Source organism: Ovis aries, chromosome 7 (assembly GCF_016772045.2).
Source record: "Ovis aries strain OAR_USU_Benz2616 breed Rambouillet chromosome 7, ARS-UI_Ramb_v3.0, whole genome shotgun sequence".
NCBI lineage: Eukaryota > Metazoa > Chordata > Mammalia > Artiodactyla > Bovidae > Ovis > Ovis aries.
In genome coordinates this window covers 78195919-78216046 of record NC_056060.1, presented here as the reverse complement: position 1 = coordinate 78216046, position 20128 = coordinate 78195919, and the positions used below count along the sequence as shown (strand labels likewise).

Sequence of the window (20128 nt, the reverse complement as noted above, 5' to 3'; positions counted from 1 at the left end):
AAGAGATAAGGAGGCCTCTCCTTAGGGAGCTTATATTCTAATGACCCCAGGACAGGGTTCTCTTGCTGATTTACCTTAACTTGGGGCTATCATGTCAAAGGGCAAGCTATTTTCCTTAGTTCTAGTTGGGTCTCTGAAGGAGTAAGGAGGTTCTTCCTGGCTGGAAGAGCCTGACTTTGGGCTCTGCCAGCTACTTATTCACCGATGTTGGTTTCATGAGTTCTACATTTAGAGATTTCAATCATCTATTCTATCTCTGGTCTACATCTCTCTTAGAGGCATGTCCACCTTGTCATGCAACTCAGAAGCAATTTATTTTAGTGCTTTTCCAGCCTCATTTATCTATATATTTTATAATGTTATGTTATTTTCAGGTATACAGCCAAGTGATTCAGTTACACATACATATATATCTGTTTTTCAGAGTCTTTTCCTTTATAGATTGTTACAAAATATTGAGTATAGCTCCCTGTGCTATACAGTTAAGGCCTTGTTGGTTATATATTTTATACATAGTTGTATGTCCATGTAATCCCAAATCCCTAATTTATCCTTCTCCCCTTACATTACATTTAAAAGCAAAAAAGTTTGTCTCCCTACTGCTTCACCCACTAGGGTGTCATCCATCTTCTACAGCTGAAAGAAATACTTCTGAGAAACTTAGATTCTCTGAGCTTCTTTTATGGGCCTATTAGAAAGACAGTGGAGAAAAATAAACATCAGAACTTAAAAAGGCCTCCATGTCTTCTATTAAAACATTAAGAAGCCCTCTCCAACACACACACACACACGCACACACATTTCATTTCATCCTTCAGACCCTCTCTTAAAGGAAGGAGTAATTTTGTTCCAGCATTTTGTAAATGATGGAGAGGATGTAATTGACAGATACAGAGTACTTCCTGCATACACTTCAATCTGCCAGCTGCCATCTTGGGTTCTCTGCCTTGTCTTGTCTTAAGTAGGGGTAAATGATGGCTGGCCACAGGACAAACAGTCTGTGCTAACGTACCTACTGCATGTCCCTGAAGAGGAAACAACTTCTACACAGGTAAGCTTAGCCTCATATCTCCTCAGATAACAACTGTTTAGAGGAGGTAGTGAACTCTGAATAAACAGAAGAGACCTTTCTTTACCCTGAAGAGGTACTCTAGGGCTGACAGTGGGCATAAAGAAAATTAGATCAGAGAGGAGCCAGATCTGGAACTAGAAATAAAATGTTTTCAAATATTTAAAAAGAAAAACAGTATGTTGGATTTAACACATTGACTAGCAATAGGGATGTAACACTAAAACTTTGGTCTAAAAGAAGATGATTTTGAGAATGAATATGACTGAAGGCCATTGACAAAGGTACACAGACTTCCGTGTTTACAAGCAAACTTGACAAAAATATCAGCTCAGATGGACACAGTTGTTTAACTAGATGCTATGGCTGGGGACTCCATAAGTACTTCCTTCTGAAGGAATCTGCCCTTCCCACATAACCCCTTATAAGAGGAAAATGCCCCTTATCCATGGACCCAACAGAATGGATGGGTGTACTGGCTGAGTTCTTTACCATATGAGTTCTTGGCCATGGCTGATTGGACCAAAAGATAACCCAGCCACAGAATTAGCAGGTGTGAAAAGGTAAATTGGGCTGATCAGCTCAAATGGTCCATGGTCAGTGCCATGGAAAGATGAGACAGATAGAAGAAAAATGAAGACAGTGTCCCAAGTTTCAACCTTTCCAGTTTCCAAGAAATTTGGACTGTATTTTGCTTTCTATTTGTACGTAGCCATGAGAATGCCAACACATCCTTATAGAAGAACTTAGTGGATGAAAATTTAAGTTCTAAAGCCAGACTCTCTGAGTCGGAATCCTGGCTCTGCCAGTAACGGTGTCACTTTCCGAGGACTCAGTTCCTCCATCTAGAAAATGGGTGATGATTACCATCGGCCTCAGAGGGTTGTTGTGAGTATTGAATGTGATTGTGGATGTACAATGCCAGGCACACAAAAACATGGATCAGTGAATGGTAGCGACAGTTATTAGTAGACCTGAGGGTTTTTTTAAGTAAACTTGAGTGGCTTTCTGTTTCTTGCTAACAAAAGAGGCCTGAAACATTCTAGTAAATACTGTCTCCCAGATGTGAGGCAAAGCCCGAAGAAAACTCCACTGTGACCCAGTGAAGGCACGTGGCTGCCAGGAGTCTAATGATACACCTTCTGCATGCCTGTCTCCTCTCTTAGGGTACTGTCTCCTTCAGAGCTCAGATAGAGATGCTTTTATCTTGGTATTTCTGTGCCTAACATGGATAAAAGACTCAATGCAAAAAGAGTGTTTCTCAAAGTTCCCATCACTTCATGGCAAACAGATTTTTTTCCCCCTGGGCTCCCAAATCACTGCAGACAGTGACTGTAGCCATGAAACTAAAAGACACTTGCTCCTTGGAAAGAAACCTACAAAGCAGAGAAATCACTTTGCCGATAAAGGTTCATATAGTCAAAGCTATGGTTTATCCAGTAGTCATGTATGGATGTGAGAGCTGGACCATAAAGAAGGCTGAGTGCTAAAGAATTGATGCTTTTGCACTGTGGTGCTACAGGAGACTCTTGAAAGTCTCTTGGACTGCAAGGAGATCAAACCAGTCCATCCTAAAGGAAAGGAACCTGAATATTCATTTGGCAGGACTGATGCTGAAGCTGAAACTCCAATCCTTTGGCCACCTGATGCAAAGAGCTAACTCTTTGGAAAAGACCCTGATGCTGGGAAAGATAGAAGGAGGGAGGAGAAGGGGACGACAGAGGATGAGATGGTTGGATGGCATCACAGACTCAATGGATATGAGTTTGAGCAAACTCTAGGAGATAGTGAAGGACCAGGAAGCTTGGGGAGCTGCAGTCCATGGGGTCGTAAAGAGCCGGACATGACTGAGCAACTGAACAACAACAACAACAAAGTGAGGTTCCTAGAACAGCAGTATTGACAACTCCTGAAAATGCTAGAATTACAAATTCCCTGGCCCCTCCCAAGACTGACTGAAACTTCGAGAGTGGGAGCTCAGTGGTATGTGTATTAATAACCCTCTCAGCATGATTTTAATGCACACTAAAGTTTGAGACCCACTGGAATGAGGGTTCTGTTGGGGAAACACCACGTCTTATCCTTGACTGAAGTCCTATTCTATCTGGGGATCATCCACATTTGATCTCATGGCTTAGGAAGGGGTACACAAGAAACTACGAAAGAGGATGGAGAAACATTCCCAGCCAGTCAAATAAGTCTCATCAATCATGTTAATCAGGGAGATGACATGTTGCCAATGGATCATCCTCTCATTCTTATCACGGAGGCCTCAGGGAACTCCCCACCATGGCATGCCCGATGTCCATGATTTGCACTGTCTCATCCCTTGCCTTCCTCTGCGTGCCCCCTGCACTCCCAGTCATAAGGAATGATTCTTACCTTCTTCAGATGGCCATGCTCTTGCCATTGTAGCTTTGGTAATGACCTATCCTCTATCTAGAACATCATTCTTTCATCTCTGTATCCTTACACTAAGTATAGCTCCTGGGGCATAATGGGTGTCCCATTTCCCTAAATATTTGATGAGTTCATTGTTTCCTTACTTCCAATCTCCCCATCCCTAAGCCATCTAACACATCTCATCTAGAGAATCCACAGAGTACATGTTATGAACATTTTATCATAAAACCTTAATTCAGTCTGGCATTTGAAGTCTGGCCCCAATCTACTTCCAAATTCATTGCACATGACCTCCTATGTTTACCTTAAAACCCCCGGCAAATGCCCCCCTCCCAAAGTATGCTACATTTCCCTACAACAGAGATCCTGTATTTACTGAGTACCCTCCAGGAGGAGGGGATACGGGAGTGATCAAGACAAAGTCCCTGCCCTTGAGAAGATTATCCAAAAGCAAGGAGGCAGTCCATAAACCCATAAACAAATAAACTTATAAGGTCAGGTAGTGATAAGGGCAATGAAAAAAACAAAGCAGGCTTAGGGGATTAGAGAAGGTTGGGATGGGGGTAGTGGTTTCATCTAAGACAGAGATGTAGGAAGACCTCTCTGGGAAGATGACACTTGAGTGAGACTGAAGGTAGTGCGGCAACAGGCCAAGTGAAGCTCTGGACAAGTGCCCCAGTCAATGGGAATAGCACGCGCAAAAGGCCAGAGACAGACAGCCCAGAGTCTAAGGAACAAAGAAGTGGCTATACAGCTAGAACAGGTTTGGAGAAGGGGAGACTACTAGGAAAGAGGGCAGACAAGGCCTATTTGGAGCTTAATGCCTTAGTTCTCAGCTTTTCCTGATCTTTTCTGTGCCTCTTGAAATCCCATCCATCCTTCGAGGCCTATCTCTTCTGCCTTCTTCCCTGGACCCTTCAGTTCTCCCTTTACTGAAAGAGATGTTCCTTTCTTCCTAAATCCTGGAGCCTTTGTTTCTTACCCTACTTGTCTAAAGCACTGCACACATCCTACCTAAATACTGTTCTTTAGAATGACTCTCAAACTGCACCATAAATATCTCAAGGACAGGGACCATATCTTGGTCATTTCTGGATTGTAACATGAATACAGGAAATATAGTGCATAAAGTAGGGGCTCCACACTCATGAAATCATAAGGTTGGAAGTCACTGAAAGGTCTCCTCACCTAGCCAAAACAGGTATTTTTTAAAAATTTTTTTGGAGGGACCAAGGCTCTAAACCATGCTAATATATGCAGGAATGCAGCTAATGCCCAGGAAAAGTCAGTCTGACTGAATGAAATACTGTTTAATCTAACTGGTATTTATCAACCGGTTTATCAGAAAAAGGAAGAAAAGCAAAGCCATCAGAGATCCAAACCTAGGGCACAGCCGAGCTGGACTGTCTATTCTAGGGCCAGACCACCTTACCAGACCTTGTTACAATCCTTCCCAAATCCTAGTAAACACCACCAATGCACTCTAAATGTTTTTCATGCCACATAACAGCACAAACTAAGTTATCCCCTGGCACCACTCCTAGAAACCAAACATACTTTTCTTAAGATTGCTGACCTAGGCGCATCTCATCTTTGGTATAGAACTCTTTTCAGTGATGGTAAACAAGGATCTCTTCTCAGAGACTCCTAATCGGTAGCCCTCCGGGATCACACCTCTTCTTGACATCCCATTCTCTGGGTCTTCGGCCCCTCTATCTCTGTAATTGAAGCAATTGGCAAAACTGGCTTTGGTGTTCTCGTCCCTTCTGCCTTCATGACACTGAAGGAACATGTGTAGATCTGGGAAATGAGCCTATAAATCCTAAATAGTGAAGAGGTCTGAGGGTGAGGGGAAAAGACTTTCACAACATTTAACCCTGCTCTCCCATGAACCACCTCAAAGACTTCTTCCCTAAGAAAACTTTCAGCTCTCATCTCATTTGATCTTAAAGTACCTCCTGCCTCAAACACATCTCTCTGGCAAACTCTCTAGCAAAACAGAGCTCCTGATCAAGAAGTGCTTCCTGGGGGTTGACTTCACTGTTCCTTTCTCCATTTGATCCCTCGGCTATGGTTGTATTGCCCCTGGCCTCGCTGCTGAAAAATCCTCAACAAGTTCCTCTCCCTTGTGAGACTGACAGCTTTTCAGATGTTTATAGGCTGTGCCCAGTCCCCTCTCAACTCTGGCAGCCCCCACCTCATGTAGCATTTAGGTTTCCTTTGGTGGCTCAGAGGTTAAAGCATCTGCCTGCAGTGCAGGAGATCTGGGTTTGATCCCTGGGTCGGGAAGATCCCCTGGAGAAGGAAATGGCAACCCACCCCAGTATTCTTGCCTGGAGAATCCCATGGACACAGGAGCCTGGTGGGCTACAGTCCACGGGGTCACAAAGAGTCAGACACGACTGAACGACTTCACTTTCACTTTAGTTAAATACTACAGGGTTTGGGTAGAGTTTCAATCTTCTAAGTTTTCTCTACAAATTAGACCTTTCATAGCACCTGAATCATTGCTAGAAGTGGTATATACCCAGCTAAGGACCCTGGATGTTTGACTACTAGAGGAAGCATAGCACAGGTAGGTGTGTGTCCCCTCGTAACCAAAAGCATGTGAAGTTGTATGTGTTGATCCACGTCTGCGGCTTTAGAATCAAAAATTGAAAGGTCACTAGGACACGTACATTTTTGCCCCCAACTCTCTCCTAAGCGGCAGCAGTGTGCAAACCTAGGATCTCAGGAGAGGAGCTCTGACTTTGGTTCTGGCACCATCACCTCTCATTTGCTGTGGGGCCTTTGGGCAACACCCTTCTCGCCTTCATGCTTCACTTGCTTGAGACAGATCAAATGATTCATCACATTAAGACATTTTTAAATACTATGGAAATGCTAATGCTCACATGTTGATCGTCCTTGTTAATATTAGCCTTGCAGTCACATGGAGACACTTCATGTTTTCAAAGCGCTAATTATAACCAACCTGCACCATGACCCCGAGAGGTGCATTTTTAACGCTGCTTCAGCCCACACTCATTTTGCCCAGGGTCCTATCTAAATGAACAATGAGTGTGGGATTGGACTGTGCAGAGCCTTGGAGCCAAAGCGTGGACAGAGTCTTACTAACTTGACCAATCCACCCCAAAGTTTGTGGTTAATGGATTACAAATTTGGGTAATGCTGGACAATAAATTACTACTATAATAATAAAGCTGAAAGTACACACAATTTAAGCAGAAACACCAGTGTTTTTTATCGGAAATGAAAGAAACCATTGATCATAGCAACTGTCTGAGATTAGCAGGGAGCCACATTTTCAAACATCCTGCAGTAAATCCAGAGCAGATCCAGCTGGAAAGCAAGAGTGGAAATAAAACTTGAAAATTCATACCATGCTTTGAAGTCTGCCTCTTTCACAACCACGAGTCCCTGGTTTGTCCCAACCACTCCGAGCTGTTCTTGCGTGTTGAATTTATTTTAAAAGAGACACAAGACACACACTTGCATATAATCTATCAAATGGACTCCAGGTTTTTGCAAGGATGGTTTGCTAGGGAATATGAATCCCAAAATACTTTCTCGTGCACATGGAATCAGCCATCAATTCAATTGGAATAGAAAGGCTTCCAATGCTAAAACTAGAAATCATTCTTAGTCCCAGTAAATAATACTTTTTCTCTTGTGTTCTTTCCTTGACCCAGCCAGAACACTTTAAATTTTTAGTTTTTAAGGCTATTATCTACCAAAACTATTACTACAGATAAAAGGATATTAACATGCCACCCTACGCTCCTGAAATGGACATGTCACCCCACTGGAGTGAATGCTATCCCAAAACATTATCAAAGGAAGGAAAGCCAATGATCTAAGTTGAAGAGAGCTTCAGTCTTGCACAGGGTCCCCAGTCACCGTACATCAGGCTCAACTACCAACTCTGCCTGGATAGACAGGGACTCAGGAAGCCCTTCTGCTCAAATTCCAGGTGACTTCAGAATAGGACATGGATGGTGTCTTAGGCCAGCTGGACTGTTAGAGCCTTTCTTCACTGATCACTAGAGGCAAAAAGGATGTTCTCTGTGACTGAAATCCCATCATCCTTACACCTTCAATGACCTCCAGGAAGAAATATCAAGGGCATCTAAGAAATATATCCTTGGCCACAGAACAGTCACAATAGTCTAGTGAGTAACCAGACACTGAACTTCGTAATAACCTACACGCTTGAGTTTCCATCAGCAGAAAAAAACACGGAAGAAGAAAATACTTTGACTCACAGTGCCTGGTCAAGAACAATGCAGATCATAAAGTCAAAAATCCTGATTTCTGCCGTTGGGTTCACAATACAACTTTGGTCAGTTTGCATAAGCCTCGACCAGTCCATTCTCCCACTTGAAGGAAAGAACATTTGTAAAAGGCAGGCTGAAAACTGACAAGCACATGTACACACGTGAGGAGTTATTTTAACTAAATAGGGAAATTTTACTTTGCGTTCGAATGCCTTCTCAGCGCACACAGCTTATGAGCAGAAGCAATGTCAGGAGAGTTCTTTGGGGGTCACTTCTCCCTTCGTTGGCTTCCCCAGCATGGGAGCTGGATAATTTACCTGGGGAATGAATCCTCGAAGGGAATCAGACCATGGACCCTAGCAGTGAACGTGGGTCTACATAATCCAAGCATAAATTTAATAAGGAAAAAAAAAACCCAGCAACACAAAAACAAAGAACTCTCAACTTTACAAACACTGGGAGGGCAACAGCTGGTCAGCCGAGATTAAAGGAGCGTGAGAGAACACCTCCCATCTCCTGCCTTCTCCTCCCCCATTGAGGTCCCTGCAGCCAGCCAGGGCTCCCTTTTACAGCCCTGTGCAGATGACCTTGTTCCAGCTAAGATAGGAGCTCTTTTGATCTCAGCAGGGGGAAGCTCTGGGCCCGCAGCTGGCAGATATTAATAGTACAGGATCCGCTGGTGTGGAAGAGATCTCTCAGTTGGGCCAGGTCACTCATATTCCCTGCTCTGCGTCAGAGCAGAAGGGACTTCATCTCTGCACATCAGCCCCTGCTGGGTACTTCTCTCGGGTCAACTCGGATCATTTTCTCACTGGCTGCTCTCGGCTGCTTGTTCTCACCCTACAACTGTTTTCAAGGGAGTGCTGTTCTAAGCTGTACCCTCTGCTCTGCAGCTGAAATCCATACAGGACAGGGTAAACCCTGGACTCAGCCCATCACAGTGTGCTCCTCACTCTCACTGGCTCGTACACTTCTTGTGTACACGTTTGCATGGGAGAGAGGCAGCAAGAGCAAGGGACAGACAAACCCAGAAATGTTTACAGGGAAAGTGACAGCAGGATGGGGAGAGGGAGCTGTTAGAGGTATGCCGATGTATCAGTGCTAGCATTTCCAAAGATCCGCCCCATTATGCTTAATCTAGGACGACAAGGTCACTCTTCCCACCCTGTAAATCAGAATGTTAAAACCCCATCAACGAGTGAAGGCCCCTGACCTTCAGACCCACATCACAATCTAATAATGTTAAAACTAGAAAAGACTTCAGCCATCTTATATTCATCCAATCTGTCATTTAACAGAAAAAAACTGAGGCCCGAAGTAATTAAAAGAGCTGCTCAAGCTCACAAAGCACAAGGGCAAAGCCGACACAATGAATGCTTACAACAGCAGCAAAGCAATTCATACATTTTAATCATAGCAACATTAATAAACACTGTGATATAGGTGAATAGGTATAAATATTCTAGGAAATTTATTATTTTTTTCCTTCACTGGTAAAGAACTTCAGAAAAAAAAATTCCATAGACTCTTTATCTGCTTTGCTATGCAAGGAAAAGGCCAAAAACATCAATTGCTTCCATTCTCCCTTGGGTTTCACATTAAGAAAAAGTTGTCTCGGAACGAGCTTGTAACTGTCCCTTTGCCATGAACATGGCTTTAAACCATTTTCTTAAAGCGTTTACACTGGAGCTCCAAAGCAATTTCCTTTGTATCTGTTTTGCTCCTCCTCTTTGCTTGAGATAAACCAGGAAGCCAGGACAAAGAGAAGTACTCTTGCTTATTGGTTTTCAAATGAGGAAACAAGATATTCTCTTGTGGTGTCCTCCTAGGAACTGAATAAATGTGTGTCTGTGTGTAATTATTATAATAACAATTTTTAGTCACATTCATAGGTGATTCCCATGGTTAACCGTTGTTACAAAGCATTTACTATGGTATTGGTTCAGCATTTATTTACTGCCTACTCTGTGCCTAGACACACTCATTGGAAAAGACTCTGATGCTGGGAGGGATTGGGGGCAGGAGGAGAAGGGGACGACCGAGGATGAGATGGCTGGATGGCATCACTGACTCGATGGACGTGAGCTGAGTGAACTCGGGGAGTTGGTGATGGACAGGGAGGCCTGGCGTGCTGCGATTCATGGGGTTGCGAAGAGTCGGACACGACTGAGCGACTGAACTGAACTGAACTGTGCCTAGACGATCTTCCCAGGTGGTACAATGGTAAACAAAACACCTGCCAATGCAGGAGATGCAGAGATGCGGCTTCAGTCCCTGGGTTGGGAAGATCCCCTGGAGAAGGAAATGGCAACCCACTCTAGTATTCTTGCCTGGAAAATTCCATGGACAGAGGGGCCTAGTGGGCTGCAGTCCATGGGTTCGTAAAGAGTTGGACACGACTGAGCGACTGAGCACACACACACACACACACATACACACACACTGTGGCTAAAACCTTGCTGGTCACTCAGCAAAGTTTTTAATCCACAACATGGATTAAAAAAAGAATACAAGAAAGCCTGTGTCCTTAAAATATCTGCCAATTCGGTAGGGAAACCATGAAAAGTTAAATTATATTTAAAGGTCTTTTAAAGATCTATCTTACTGACCAGGTAGAGGGACCACAGAGGAGGAAGAGAGTGAGACCAAGGCAGCCTGGAAGAGGCAAGGAGGTTTTGTGGAAGAGGCGGTCTTTAAATAATTCTCGAAGGAGTGGGAGGATTTGGGAGGAAAAGAAGAGGTAGAAGTAAAAAGGGGGATGGTGTTCTAGAAGCTGTCTGTGCAGAGCACAAAGGCAGGGGTCGGGAGAGCCGGCAGAAGGGCACACACTTGCTAGAGGAGCTTCCCAGAGGCTGAATACGAAGGAAAGGACAGACCACCAAGAATTAAGAAGTATCAACCTAACTGATCCACACAAAAGGAAAGGAAAAAACCCAATTTTCAGTATGTGTTGATTTCCATGGTGTAAATACTTCCACCCTGGTTGATTCAAAGCTAACAAGCCACAAATTCCTGAATATTTTAAAATCAGCTTGTTGATTTTTGCCCATTCTCAGGAAATGGGCTACAGTAATTTCAAGATTCAAGAGTAGGAGAATGACACAATAAAAGGAAGCCAGAAATGGGGAAGTGGGTGTATGTGGTAGAGGCTGGAATTGGGAAGGTCATTATGGAATTCATTAAAATAATCCAATTGTGAGTTTTTAGTAAGTCAGTGTATTGCTCACAATATAACTCATAAGAGGTGACAGGTATGTTTGGAAAGATAAAATCCAGTAAACTTGATGATGAAAGGAGTATATGGAGGGAAGGATGATAGGGGGTGATTCAGCTTTTTAGCCCAGGAGATGGGAGAATGAAAGGCATCACTGAGTGTGGAAATAGGGTACACAGAACATTTTACACTCTTTAGAAGTAATTCATTTTCATCCTGAAAAACACCACCAAGAAGCAGGGATGTAGTCCTTGGCATCTGGGGGACCGTAAACCAACGCCAATCCATGGAAAACCACCTGGGCAGTTAGGAGCCCTAGAGGTCCCATATATTCCATCGTGAATAATTCTCAGAAAATGGAAAAGCGCAGAGGGGCCTGAAACAGCTACGTTCATCCACCCAGGCCCACAGCCTTTTACCCTAAAAGAAATCAGACTGCGACTAGCAGAACTCAGAAATGTCAAGTAAGAACTTTCAATAAAACTAGAAACCACCCACTGGCTCAGTGGTGTAATTCCCCTAGCTACGTAAACCAGAGCCAGTCTGACCTTTGCTAGCATGGGAGGGTGGATAAAATTTGCAGATTTACCTACATGGAGAGTTTTTTTCTTAATCTTTCTGTAAAGCTGATTGGGAATGCCATATCTCTAATACGTGATACTAGTGCATACATTTAGATCGCCCCAAAGTACCCAGTTTAAAAAAAAGGTTAAATTGCTGTGGGACCATGGGTAAAGCCAACATTGGAGCATCAGTCTCAAAAACAAAGTCATTTAGCAGTTTACCAGCTCTTGTACTAAAGACCCAAAAGAAACTGTAGAGGAGTGAGGCCTTAGGTGGTGGTGAAGATGCCTGTGAAGATGCTCCACTCAAGTGAAAAAGGAAGTTCACTTGTAGAGACAGAATAAGAGATTCTACAAATATAAGGAATCAGATGCCAGGAAAGGTGGCCAAGACTCCATCGCCAGGCTCTGGCTTGGTTCACTGGCCAGCACCTAATAGCTGTGTGTCTCAGTTCTCAACGGGAGGCAGAGAGGTGGTGGTGGGGCTGTAAGTCAGTGTCAAGTTTCAGCTCCTCTAGGACAGATCTCTTACCTTCAGACAGGGACAAATCATCAGCTGGAGACACCAGGTCTGCCTGAGAAGCTAGGGCTCCGCTCAGATGGGTTGTAATCTGATTCGTCAAGATAACCTGTGAACAGACAAGGAGAAGGTGGAGGGAAGGGAGAAGAGAGAAGACCAAATTAATTATTAGAGCTATCAAAAGGCAGACTGTGGTTTAGGGGAAGACTGCTAAGTACGCAGGTAGGAAAACCCCAGCTCTGACTTTCATCAATTTTATCTTGAGGCCAGAATATCTGGCAAAGTCTCCAGGTCATTCAAATCACAGAAAACCCAGGAAACAGACTCACTTTTTTTTTTTTTCAGCTTAAACTATTTATCAATTCTTTCTAAATGCTGAGCAAATTGGGACAGAGAGGTATTGTCATATCAGCTGAATAATATTAACACAAGGCCAACCAGAGAATGAAAATGCATATGTGCACATTTTATCATTTTTAAGATTATATCCACAACATACAATATCACAGTGCTGAAGAGTAGCAGTGATTTAACATCTGAATGCCTGGGGCTTCTTTCCTTGTTAACGTGAAAATCAGAATTTTCTTTCCAAATTTGTGAAATTGGAATAAAACTCATCTCTAAAGGACTAGCACTCTTCTTCTTTTAAACAAGTTGAATTCTAACAAAAGAATTTCTTAGTCTCACTACATATTTAAAACACAAATGAACAGAATCTGACCTATACAAAATAAAGTTCATAACATTTAAAATTCCTAGAAAGAACTCTAAAATTACTTAATTAACATGGTTTATTTCCACACAATAATTTAATATGTGGTTCTATCAAGAAATTATTCTTTTCCTTAAAAACTCTCATTTATAAAATTTACTCTATTGTTTATAAAGCTAAAGAACAAAACACAGACTGTCTCTTGGAAAACTGCAGCCCGACTAATGCCACGATCAGTTCCCCAGATTTGGGTGTTCCCATCATGGGCACATTGGTGAGCCATTTTGGTCCCTCTTCTGAAAAACTAGGCATTTGGTGCCTGGAATACGCATCTGGCCAGACTGTCTTGGTCTGTCCCAAGGGTCAGCTATGGTTTTGTTGCCATCCTGATTGGAGTAGAAATGGAAATCGTCTCCATTCTTAGTTGTCCAGCTTTTCAGCTGCACCTTTGTTGCTGTCTCTTGAATGGACCAATGACACGTTATAAATCCTATGCCAATGGCAGCTTAATTGGGGGCGGAGAGGGCAGCAGGATGGCAAGGTCAGGTAAAGAAATGAAGTACTCTATTAGCAAAGACAGCCTGTCCAAGGTCTTTGTGTGTCAACAAGGCTCGTGTAAGTCCCCAGTTTCTCCGCAGCGATGATCTGCAGATATCTGCCAGATATTGTATCTGCCATAATATGTATAAAACATAATAATGTATCTGCCAGATATTGCAGTATTCCACTGAGTGCTTGGTAATCTTTTCCCTCCTATTCATTTGTATTGCTCATTTTCATCTGGATGGGTAAGAATCACATATGATAAGTCTTTCAATTAAAATGTCTGGAAATGGTCAAATAATAGCCTGCTCTCTTATGAAACAATATTCATATTTAGGAGCAAGAGTAAGAAATTATGTTCATTTTCCTCTTTATTTTATAGGGTATGAGCTTTGGAGTTCAATAGAACTGGGTTCAAATTCTGACACTGTGAACCCTGGGAAAGTTACTAAAATCTTCGAACTTCATCTATTCATAGGTAAAATAACACCTATCTTATAGAATCTTTATGAGAATTGAATGAGATAATCAATAATCAATGCAAGGTATTAAATACAGGGTCTGGCACATGATATATATCCAGTAAATGTAAGCCATTGTTGTTGCTGCAATTTCCTTCAGAAGGGTGTTATATAGGCTAATAAATTATTAATAAAGCATATGCCACATGCTTCAGATATTAGATCTAGTAACAACATGAAATCACAATTTTCTACATCAAGATCAGCACCTGATCATTTCTGCCAGTCTTAGTCCTTCCGAAGCTTTCTTTAGTTGCAAAGAATTATGTAAAAATCTCAGTAAGAAAAAGATAGTAATTTTTAAAGCAAAGCCAGCAACAAACTGATATTGTTCTGAGTTCTACATAATTTGTCTACTAATGAAGAAAATAATGTATCTGCCTGTCATAGTCTTTTTAAAAAAGTGAAGCTTCAAGAGAGCTAAATGTGTAAGCTCTAGGTTTTAGGGAATTCTTCTAAAAGATGGCTTGGTGAAAATGACTAAAACACTAGTGATACAGTAACAAGAAAAAAAGTTACTAAATACTGACCATGCAGAGCATGTTACTAAGTACCCGGGGGAAAATAAAGAGATAAAGAGATGAAGGCTTGGTGTGTCTTCGAGAAACTAAGTAAGTTAAAAGTAAAACATTTACTAAGGTATTCAGACCACTTATTCTCAATTGCATTATTATTTCCCTGGTCCTACAATGGAAACGAGCACCTAGATGATGTTTTTATTATACATAGCTAATAAAAATGATACCTTGCCAAGCCTAAAAGCAAACTACAGATGTGCCTCCAAAGATACCCACCCCCACCGCCACTTCCAATGAAAGAGTAGATAGCGAAGAAAACATTTTCACTCTCCAATGGCAAAAGAACAAGTGCTTCCATGGTTTTGATAATAATCCACTCCCTTTTTACTCTGAGTCTGAAAGCCAAATTGCTGAAGGGATACACAACAACCAAACTCGGGAGGGTGCTCTTACTGAATTGTTGTGATTTGCTAAGCCTGTGATCAGCAAAATGATAGAATGGAAACCTTTCCAAACAGCACCGCTTACAAATAATCATGACTTGGGTGGAAGCCTATGGATGCGCTGTCCTCTGAGGCAACCTGGAGTCATGAAAATGACACTCCTAAAATAACTTATCAAATACTATTACATGTTATGAACAGAGTCTTAACACTGTCTGCTTTCAGAAAATGAGTTTTGATACTGACACTTCAGAGGGGCTTTCCTGCTGCTTTGCTCTGCTGAAAAGATGAAGCCTTCTCACACTTGGTCCTGAATTTGTGCAAGAGTGCTGTGTACATGATGAGGTGGAGAAGTTTGGAGTCAGACAGATCTGAGTTCAGATCCTGGATTCCACCACTTACTGTGTGACGATGGGTAAGCATCACAACTTCTTAATCACAGAGTTCTGAAGATTAAGCTGAATAATGCTCATAAAGTCCTGAGGATAGTGCCTGGCCAGCAGGAAATGCTTAAACGTCAACTTCCATCATTGTCTTTAGTTATCTTTTGCTGACTTTATACCTGGCTTGTTTAGACAGAAAACCTAAGCCTGATTCCCTTTTGTACAATCTATAGTACACTGATGACAAAGAACAAATATTGGTTGGTGATATGTTAAAAAAGCAATAAAAATTTAAATGAAAGTGCATGCTATTTTTGCCATTTCTCTAAAAATATGACTAGTTGGAAACATATAACAGTCCCTCTTCCTGCTACTACCATCAATTTCAAATCCAAAGGCTACAGTGAGACTCTTGAACTAAGGAGAAATTTTGCTTTTAGGTTTTTTTTTTTTTTATGGTTGTGATTACATCTTTACATCTGAAGCCAGGAGGAAATGGAACTCAGCTTAAAGTCTACTCTTCAGACCATAGAAGATGATCTACTTACTGGGAGAAATAGGCAGGCCTATATAATGTATAAGGTAACTACTTACTAAACTCCATTCAGCGTTAAATAAGGAGAGATCAATTTCTCCCAAGACTTCCTTGCAACAACAGCTGGTTATAGGATGTTTCAGGTACACATGAAAGGAACTGACTTCTCAGATCATGTCATATACACTTGGAGTCTCATTTTTAGTGCTCCCCTCCCCAGGCAAAATAAAGGGGTTCCATAAGTTTGCCCTTGGGTTCTAAGTTTCCCTTGCATCACCCACCTTCTCTAAATGCATCCTATTCAACCCTTGTGTGTACTGAAGTTGAACAGCTAAGCTCAATTCAAGGGAACAGTGAAGCTTCCTAAGGAAGAAGTTTCAGAGTACAGATTTATAAAAAACCTAATAGCCCCTGCCTTCATAGAGAGTAGGACTTCTCTCATAAGCTAGCGAGGAGATGGAAAGACATGAACCATTTAAAGACAAGAAGAACTAATAAGGCAGACAGGTGGGAATGAATGTCATTTTTGTCAGAAGGCAGAAGGTCCTGGGGAAGAAAATCCAGCCAACAGGCAAACGAAAGCATGACTCCCTTCCAGTAAGTAGCAAAAACGTAGCTTACGAAAGGAAATACCTAGAGATAAGCAGGTAGGACTTCCCAATTGGCTCAGTGGTAAAGAATCCAAGGCAGGAGATGTAGGTTTGATTTCTCGGTTGAGAAGATCCCCTGGAGAAGGAAATGGCAACCCACTTCAGTGTTCTTGCCTGGAAAATCCCATGGACAGAGGAGCCTGGTGGGCTACAGTCTATGGGGTTGCAAAGAGTTGGACACAACTGAGAGGCTGAACAACAACAAAGCAGGTAGGGGTAGGATGAGCTGGTCAGAAGCATCAGCCCCCAGGGCCAGGGAACTGGTGAGCTGGAGTCTGCTGACCCTCCACCAGTCTCTGTGTCCAGTGTGGACCGCCTGCCTTCAGTGGGCACATCTTTCTTCGGCTACACTAGGACAAGACTAATCTAGGCTATACCTACACCCTACTCATGCCTCCCGCTCCTGGTCCTGCCTTATGGGGCCTCTGTATGTGTCTAGTTTGTATGTACCTAACCTGATCCACCCTACACTGAAGTATGAAAGAATTATCTTTGTGGGGACCTTCATTAGCAGCCACTCAGTATAGTCCAGCCCACTGAGTACTAGAAAGTGATGGAGAGAAGAAAGAGTGGGACAGTGCTGGAGAAATCAGAGCAGGAAATTGTCAGGCCTAAAAGTCCAGCCTTTGAAAAAGAGGCTCTTTTTATTTGACTCTTAGGAGGCAACAAAGAGTGATTGTGAGGTCAACCAGGAGTAGAATAAGTTGGAATGGGATATCTGGCCCTGTTTGGTTCAGCAGAAGAGAGATTCATGATCAACGAGACGGTAGCTCAACATCTGTAAGTCGGATATTTTTAAGGACCTAAGAATACGGCACATGCCCTCATTTAGCTTTCTGTGTGGGCAGGTGAGAGGCAAACTTTTTAATCCCTTCTTTTCAGAGAGTGAACTAGAGTCATTGGCCTGAGATTAATAGTTCAGATAAGAAAGGGGGTCTGCAGGCCTCCCTGCCCACTCTCTCTCCCAAGACAGCACTGGGCAGAGGAGAAGAGAGAGAACAACTCTCAGCACACAGCCACGGACAGGTCCAGGCCTTGAATCCGGGTCACCAGAATCTGATCTAATAAAAGTAATGAACAAAGGGTCTAACATCTATTTTTTTAATATAAATTTATTTATTTTAATTGGAGGCTAATTACTTTACAATATTGTATTGGTTTTGCCATACATCAACATGAATCTGCCACGGGTGTACACGTTTTCCCCATCCTGAACCCCCTTCCCACCTCCCTCCCCATACCATCCCTCTGGGTCATCCCAGTACACCAGACCTGAGCATCCTGTATCATGCATCAAACCTGGACTGGCGATTCGTTTCACATATGATATTATACATGTTTCAACATTTAGAAATACATTGAAAGATTATGAAAATGCTACACTGACTGGTTCCAAATAGGAAAAGGAGTACATCAAGGCTGTGTATTGTCACCCTGCTTATTTAACTTCTATGCAGAGTACATCATGAGAAATGCTGGGTTGGAAGAAATACAAGCTGGAATCAAGATTGCCGGGAGAAATAATCAATAACCTCAGATATGCAGATGACACCATCCTTATGGCAGAAAATGAAGAGGAACTAAAAGCCTCTTGATGAAAGTGAAAGAGGAGAGTGAAAAAGTTGGCTTAAAGCTCAACATTCAGAAAATGAAGATCATGGCATCCAGTCCCATCACTTCATGGCAAATAGATGGGGAAACAGTGGAAACAGTGTCAGACTTTATTTTGGGGGGCTCCAAAATCACTGCAGATGGTGATTGCAGCCATGAAATTAAAAAACACTTACTCCTTGGAAGGAAAGTTGTGACCAACATAGATAGCATATTGAAAAGCAGAGATATTATTTTGCCAACAAAGGTCTGTCTAGTCAAGGCTATGGTTTTTCTAGTGGTCATGTATGGATGTGAGAGTTGGACTGTGAAGAAAGCTGAGCACCGAAGAATTGATGCTTCTGAACTGTGGTGTTGGAGAAGACTCTTTAGAGTCCCTTGGACTGTGAGGAGATCCAACCAGTCCATCCTAAAGGAGATCAGTCCTGGGTGTTCATTGGAAGGAATGATGCTAAAGCTGAAACTCCGATACTTTGGCCACCTCATGTGAAGAGTTGACTCTTTGGAAAAGACCCTGATGCTGGGAGGGATTGGGGTCAGGAGGAGAAGGGGACGACCGAGGATGAGATGGCTGGATGGCATCACCGACTCAATGGACATGAGTTTGAGTGAACTCCGGGAGTTGGTGATGGACAGGGAGGTGTTGGTGCTGTGATTCATGGGGTCGCAAAGAGTCAGACACGACTGAGCGACTGAACTAAACACTGTAACAAGTCCAGTCTTGTGGCAAGAGTGCTTTCAGACTCTGATGCTAATAAATAACCATAAACCAAGTAAAGCTCAGACTTCTGTGAGAGGGCTAAGCATCTGAGGCAATCCTAGCCAAATTCTGCCAGTCCTTTTAGTGGCTTTCAGTGACTTCAGACGCATTTATGTGGCTTGTCATTTCCAAAACCCATAGGAGGCTTGAACACTAACGCTCTTCATGTTCATGGTGCAACAAAATTTGAGGAGTTGTCTGGGCTAGAGGGAGCTTCCTTGGTGGCTCAGCTGGTAAAGAACCTGACTGTCAATGCAGGAGACACAAGAGATATAGGTTCAGTCCCTAAATGGGGATAATCCCCTGGAGTAGGAAATGGCAACCCACTCCAGTATTCTTACCCAGAAAACTCCATAGACAGAGGAGCCTGGCAGGGTATAGTCCACAGGGTCACAAAGGGTCGGACACAACTGAAAACACACACACATACACACTGGTCTAGAGGAATCATCGGGCAATGTCAGGCATCTTGCGGGTATTTCTATACCCATAAGGATACCAGCTTTGCTCTCCTGCTCACTCTCTGCCAGAAACCTGCTATAACATAGCAGAGAAGCAGAGAAGTTTCAAGATCGCTTTAACTGTGCCTGAAGAGCTAGGCGCAGTGAAGGTCCTGATACTCACAGAACCCAAAAGAACAGGCAGCCCCCTGGATAAACTGGGCAGCCGGAGAAAGGACATCAGCTGATGAGAAAGAGAGACTTCAGGACTAACTCTGCTCCCAGACTGCTTGCCTGATGCCAAATCTAGCACTCTCAAAATGACCAAGCTCCAAACTAAAATGGCACAGAAGTTTTTTAGAAGAATATAGATACATACATATATGGGTATAACCAAGGGATTCCCAGGTGGTGCTAATGGTAAAGAACCCGACTGCCAATGCAGGAGACAGTTTGATCACTGGGTCGGGAAGATCCCCTGGAGTAGGGCATGGCAACCCACTCCAGTACTCTTGCCTCGAAAATCGCATGGACGGAGGAGTCTGGCGGGCTATAGTCCATAGCACTGCAGAGTTGGACATGACTGAAGCAACTTAGCATGCACACACACAAACACACACACACACACACACACACACACACACGAATAACCAAATCACACTTTGCTATACACTTGAAACACAATACTGCTGCTGCTGCTGCTGCTAAGTCGCTTCAGTCATGTCTGACTCTATGCAACTCCACAGTCAACACACTAACACAATATTATAAAGCAACTATACTTTGATTAAGAAAAATAAAGGGACTATAGCCAAACCTCTCCCCAAATATGAAAAAAATATGACAGGGCTCTGGTTTGATTCCTGTCAAACCAGGGCTCCGGTTTGAAGCCTGTATATCTGCTTAAGGTACCCTTTTTAAAAATATTACTTTTGGTATCTGGAATGATCCGAATTCCCAGGTATG

At 42.8% G+C, this 20128-nt stretch overlaps 1 protein-coding gene across 8 annotated transcripts in view; it reads right to left on the bottom strand.

Annotated features, from left to right (window-relative positions):
- The window catches only part of RAD51B (RAD51 paralog B), a 632024-nt gene that overhangs the window by 173835 nt on the left and 438061 nt on the right, over positions 1–20128 (bottom strand). For all 8 annotated transcript variants that reach the window (XM_060418204.1, XM_042252666.2, XM_060418203.1 and 5 more), the window contains one exon: positions 12059–12155. In XM_060418204.1, the coding sequence (XP_060274187.1) occupies positions 12059–12155 (97 nt within the window). The remainder of the gene's footprint in view (positions 1–12058; positions 12156–20128) is intronic.